At 49.8% G+C, this 6,000-nt stretch overlaps 2 protein-coding genes across 2 annotated transcripts; one reads left to right on the top strand and one right to left on the bottom strand.

Annotated features, from left to right (window-relative positions):
• Positions 1-1,324: 1,324 nt before the first annotated feature.
• EMWEY_00020180 (mitosis protein, putative) lies at positions 1,325-2,196 on the top strand (the record flags this gene model as incomplete). Its single annotated transcript, XM_013480344.1, has 4 exons — positions 1,325-1,384; positions 1,692-1,768; positions 1,923-2,041; positions 2,144-2,196. The coding sequence occupies 4 exons, from the start codon at positions 1,325-1,327 to the stop codon at positions 2,194-2,196; spliced, it is 309 nt and encodes a 102-aa protein (XP_013335798.1).
• A 258-nt stretch (positions 2,197-2,454) lies between these two features.
• Positions 2,455-5,696, bottom strand: EMWEY_00020170 (DNA photolyase, putative; the record flags this gene model as incomplete). The annotated part of the gene is made up of 5 exons (XM_013480343.1): positions 2,455-3,483; positions 4,189-4,276; positions 4,511-4,782; positions 4,976-5,130; positions 5,615-5,696. The coding sequence occupies 5 exons, from the start codon at positions 5,694-5,696 to the stop codon at positions 2,455-2,457; spliced, it is 1,626 nt and encodes a 541-aa protein (XP_013335797.1).
• Between the last annotated feature and the right edge of the window lie 304 nt (positions 5,697-6,000).

Raw genomic sequence — 6,000 nt, 5'->3', positions numbered from 1 at the left:
AAATCCTCCTTAACACTGATGCTTCGCTTTAGCCCATGGGATTTCGCCTATGGTTAGCATGCAAATTGCAGCAGCAACCCAGAGAGTCCTGCATGTTTAGTAGTAGTGACAAATGGAACAAAGCCAACACTTTTGCGCACATGGTTCACCCAGTGCTGCATACTCGGGCAGACGAAACAGTTATATGCACTGCTCATTTCACCCCCTTCCATAAACGGCAAAAGACATGAACGGCAATACTTACTGCATGAAGGTAAACCGAGAGAAGGCAGCAGTTGGCTTTCTTACGGCCCCTAGCGGATTTTTGGGGCTGCCAATTAGAAATCAGGAGGGGAGTGCGTGGTGGAAGTATCACTTAGAACTCAAACTGAACAAAAATTGAATTTTGTTGCGGTTTTCGGTTGTTCTTCAAATCTGTGGTTGTGGTGTTTTCTCTGTTGCTCATGCGGCGCCTGTAACAGGAATGCCTTTTCCGTTCTGTGGCCAAAGGCCACTGTGGTTCAGCAGATCAAATTAGCGCTTTGGTTTACTCATTCCTTAGAAACATTTAAGCATTTGGACCCGTGTCAACGTCGGAAGGCCTCAACTTGCCGTTGTTCCGTTGGGTTGCTTCGTCTTCCTCGCCCCCCATAAGCTTCGGAAGCCATTTAAACGCGCTGGCCAAAATGTCGTATATGCTGCAACATCTTCATTCTGGGTGGCAAGTGGTACGTTGTGTACCAATTTTCGTTTTTTTTTATTGGCCCCATGTTTCTGGCTGGCAACCGTTGCCTCTACTTTTACGTTGTCACAGTAATGCGAGGGCCTACCCGGCTTCTCCCGATAGTGTACTTCACCATCTGCTCGTCTATGTGTCGTATGTTGGCTTAAGGCTGTAGAGTTTAGAGTTTAGTGACTCATTTATATCCGCATCGGGGCGATTTAAAGGAGTCTCTCCGACTTGCCTCTGAGTTGCGCTGCATGCAGGACCAGGCCATCCTTACAGAAGAGGAACGCCTTGTGGTAAGTCAACTCCCAAATGACTGATGATGGGAGTTCAACTGAACGCAAATGCTGTCTGCCCATTGCATTATTCCCGTACCGGTCCACCTTACTTCCCCAACGCCTGTATTGTGAACACGGCAAAAAAAGGCGATTTCTTCTGCACAGTGTTGTGTCCATTGCTACGAAAGTCCTTTTTCTCATCCGCTCCACCCATATTGTTATTATACCACCGTAACACAAGTTTTACTTTGCGTAGCGCTGGATGTCTTGTTCCAATTTGCGTTGCTCGTGTTTGAAGTGTATCCGCTTCGGCCACGACTTCGACCCCGAGTGCATGAAAATGGACGAACTTCTCTTTAAAGTGGCAGAGGATGTCAAAAACTTTTGCGTTATTTACGTGGTGAGAGACCCACAGATACCCCAGAAGGGACTTTCGCGGAACCATGGCCTTAAGATGTTTTTAGTATCGTTACCCCCTCAGTGTACTTGCGTTGATTCCTCTTTTTATAATGCATTTTACATGTATTGTACTTATTTTGCCACTGCTTTCGGCGTGTTTCTTCAAGTACTGTATCCTTAGATTGCATCTTTCTTCTTTCATTTTGACCTTGCGGTCTCGTCCCGGTTCTTGTCTGTTTGTCCCTGTTGCATTCTACGAGTTGTCTCTTTCAGATGTCTTGACGTGTTGCTGCTGAAATGCGTGGCAGGTGGATACAACGGAAGTGCCTGATTTCACGACGATGTACGAGTTGTATGACCCTGTAACAGTGATGTTCTTCTACCGGTGAGGTTTTTGCAGCATTCGCTTTCTGGTCGAGGAGACAAGTTTAGAAACTCTTGTTCTGATTGCCCCGTCTCTCTTAACCAAGAGGGAAGTGCATTAAACACCGGGGAAGACAGAGGAAAAGCAAGCAGCGATTCGGTGTGTCTGTATGCAGGAACAAACACATGATGATTGACCTTGGTACGGGGAACAACAACAAAATCAACTGGGCCATGAACAATAAACAAGAACTCATTGACATTATTGAATGCATCTATAGAGGAGCAAGAAAAGGTATCTGCAACAGCAATTATCAGGCGCATACCACCTTACCAGACTTCAGGAGTCTCTTCGTTGTTGAACTGCCTAACTGCGGTGTCCATATTTTTTTTTCAGGCCGAGGTCTGGTAATTTCCCCCAAGGATTACTCAACAAAATACCGCTACTGAACCCTGCGCGGTGTGTTCCGCATCGTTGGGTTGCTTTCTTCAGAACACTAACTTTATTTAATTGCCTAACCCAACGGTTTACTGCAACGCAACCTCTCTGCCCTCTCAACGGCAGGCGTTTCCTGTGATGCGGCGCTTTGCTTGCATTGGCGTTTCCCTCCCGGAATGTTACAATCCTCAGAGGGCCAGGCTCAGTACCTTACAGTACTTTGTCTTCGGCTGTCTTGCCAGGCGCTGCCCTGGCAGAAGGTTGGGAGTTTATTGTCGCTTCTCCTTTTTAGTGGATTTGTTGGGGGACGGTTGGAGCGCAAGAGTGGCATTTACTCTTGCGGTCGGTTCCTTTTGTTTGTTCCTGGTTTTCGGGTGTGTTTCCTTTACTAGTTTACGAGTGCTTGCTTGAACCTTCTGCACGAACTCGTCTACAGGGAACTTGCGCCTGCAGCCTGATAAGTTCATATAGCGGATTTTTCCAAAGACGGGCCGCTCTGCCCAACCTTGATCGTGTACTCCTGCCACACTCCACATGCACCCGACGATGCCGTTGGGGTCTGTTCCATCCAGCGAAAACTTATCATTTAAATGCAGAGCCGCCGATAGTGCCTCCTGGGCTGACGGGCTCCACTCCAGTATCTTCTTAGCCCAATACATGCGCAGAAAGCCGTGCATCTTCCCAACGTGAACGAGCTGCAGCTGCGCGGCGTTCCAGAGAACGTCATGGGTCTTAGCTGCTTCAAACTGTGCGAGGGAGTACACGTACTCCCTCTTGTCGCCTCGGTGCGCCTCCAGAGTCTCTTGCGCCCACCTGGGGGCCCCTTCAATCTTGTCGTAGGCGCCGTTGTAAAAGGTGAAATTCTCTGCTAATTCCCGCCGCACCACAAGCTCTTCAATGAAGGATTCTCTCCCTGCTGCCGCCGCCGCCCCAATCTTCGTTGCAGGCCCCAGTGCACGAACAGCTAACAAGCAACGCTGCGCTGCGATCTGCCCGAAGTGCAGCCAGGGGGAGAGCCCACTTTGTGTGTTCAGCAGTGGATTGTTCCGTGAGGGGTAGGCAGCCAGGCGCTGCTGCGAGCAGAATGCCTTGAGGGCGGCGAAGCCCCCGGCAGCCCCCGGCACCCATTGCGGAGGCAGCTGCACTGCCTCGTCCACTTGTGGCTGCTGCTGGAGGATGTTGGCGATGCCCCCCTGCAACGCGCTGCTCGTATGGGGGTGCCGCTGTAACTCCGGAAAGTCGCAACCAAATTCCTCTAAGAGGGACATCACACGAGGGCGAAATGTCCGCGCCGCGTACTGAAAACACAGTGTACATTAAAATATACACTTGCACGATTATTTAGGTGATAGAGCATTATAGAAATACACTACCAGCCTATGCACATTAGAAAATATGTTCTATACTGTATACATACGTATCTGTAAACTGTGCGCAATAGTATAGAACGATGGTTGTGTATATAGACGTATGCCAATCCGTGCGCAAGCACAAGTGGTGTGTAGGCACAACGCCGACGAGTACACGACAGAAAATGTGTGTGGGGAGAGGGCGCCCATAGACCACATCAGTAACTGCTTGTACTGATGTTTGTCTATACACGGCCAGTACAGCAGAAGTTATTTAAAACAGCACAATGAATCTCAGGAGAAGATGAATGCGGCAGCAACAGCGCCAGCCCCAGGCTGCTTCATTCACTTCAAGCCGTTTGATGTGTCAATGCAGTGTTGCTACACCTGACGAGATAGGCCACTTTGTGTGCTGACGTAGGAGGCGCCTTTACCCGTCTTTGTGCCTCCACATGTAGGCGTGCATATTTATAGATATTCATATATGATATCGTGTATTCGCACATCTGCATATGCTGGTGCACAAAGTGTTTATGTGCACACAGATGTACAAGCATGCAAACAAATATGTGCTTTATATGGAAATGCAGGTGTGCAGCTCAGCGTGGGTGTGTTGCTGGCCTCTTGCTGGTGGGAGGCTAGCCAGACAGGCACGACGTTATGGGCGTCCGTTTGATACAGAGGACACCGCATCACCTCCTTGCAAACAAATCCCAGCTCCTTCACAAACGCCGCCGGCAATCTAAAGCAGCAAACCAACTAAAAGACAGAAGGCAGATGCATGGGGCCTAATCAGAAGCATGTATACGAGCAGCGTGCAGAAGCATGCAGAAGCATCCATGCAGTAGCTGAATTGTACGCAACTATGCTCTCTTCTGGGTTATTTTTTACTAGTGGAGCAATTCCCTGTTCTTCTCAGACTGCTGTATTACATACTTCCGCCCCTCAGCTCAGCACCAGTCACGCAGTCACGCACCTCAGCGGCATCAAGTCGCAGACTACAAGTCGTGGGTTCAGCTGCTGAAGAGCGCGCTTCAACCGGTCCGTTGCTTCTGCTGCAGCAGCGGAAGCTTCTGCAGAGAGCAGCGGGAAGCAGTGAAAAGGGATGTTGTGAGATGTGAGGCCGACGGCGAGTTCTTGAACGCCTTGAAGATGGAATTGCAAATGACGAGTGGTGCGCTGGAAAGAGCAGCCCGGAGCTACTAAATGAAGCACGTGCAATGGCTTCTCGAGAGATAAAGCAGCATCCTAAATGGCAAAACACGCACGCAGTTGCTGGTGCAGCAGCTGCTCTCCGACGCAGGTGCGCTGCTCTTCCTTGCGCCATCGAAACAGACAGAAGCAGGAGCCAGAGCCCCTTCGTATGCACTTCTGTGGAGACTTATTTGTCGTAATTGCATGCCTCTGCTCACAGACGAGCAAACAGGAGGCGGCTGCGAACCTGTGCAAATAGCAACGCCCAGTTGTCTTGAAGCCGCAAGTCCCGCTGCAGAACACAAACGACACTTTCCCCTGAAGACTTGGGTTCTGTCAGAGGGGTCGTCACACAACGGACCCTCCGGCTGTCTACGGTTCCCCGCAGCCACGTTCCACTGGCTGCTGGGAAAGCAGTTGATGTAGAACAGCAATTTGGTGGTGTATGCAACCCCTTGCAGGCATCCAAGGAGGGCTTTTGGTGGGCCTTGGTTTCTCCCCCTGAAGGATTTTCAGTAATGGGAACATTGAAATGCACTCTTTTTCTTTTGGAACGTCCGGACACCTGCTCCTCATGCCGGTCAAGTGACTGCATTTCCATTGGTCACCTGGAAATGCGACTTTCGCTCGTGAGGAAAGACCCACTATGGTTCTACAGGGATTTTTCTAAGAGAAATGCTCCAAGCCAATGAAATTAAACAGGTTAAATGAGGTTTTCAAAGGTACTGAGGCACATGAATGAAACCCGTTCGCGGATTGTGACAGCACAGGGCAACACCAAGCCGACCGTGGCCGACACCCCTCGTAGTATTCGTTCACGCGAAGATGCATTCACTGAACATTTATACTGCTTTGTCTAATTGATTTGGCTGTATGGGAAACGTACCTCTGAGTCTTCCAGCTGTCAAGAGAACCCCGTCCCCACGGGGCAACCCAGAATCTGGCAGACACCAGTGCAAATTGCTCATAGGCTTCATCAATTCTCCTCAGCGCATTCATCCTGCTCTTCTAGTGGCCACATTTCTCCATTTGTGTCATTTGTCGACCAACTATTATTCAAGTTTAGTCAATGCGGGCATAGAAACCCCTAGCTTGAGCACAGAATGTAGATAATGTGTGGTTGTCTGACGGTTGCCATGAATGCCTGCGTACACCTCGGCTGCTGCTGCACTTCCCGTCCACTGCAAACTAATATGCAGCATACGAGTCTCCCCAGTGAACTGCGTTCAGCTAAGCGAGCACGACATACGTCGCCCTCCATCGCTGCAACAA

Source organism: Eimeria maxima, genomic scaffold (genome assembly GCF_000499605.1).
Source record: "Eimeria maxima Weybridge genomic scaffold, Emw_scaff183, whole genome shotgun sequence".
Lineage (NCBI taxonomy): Eukaryota > Apicomplexa > Conoidasida > Eucoccidiorida > Eimeriidae > Eimeria > Eimeria maxima.
The sequence above is the reverse complement of the archived record's forward strand: the minus strand, read 5'-3'. Positions and strand labels throughout refer to the sequence as shown.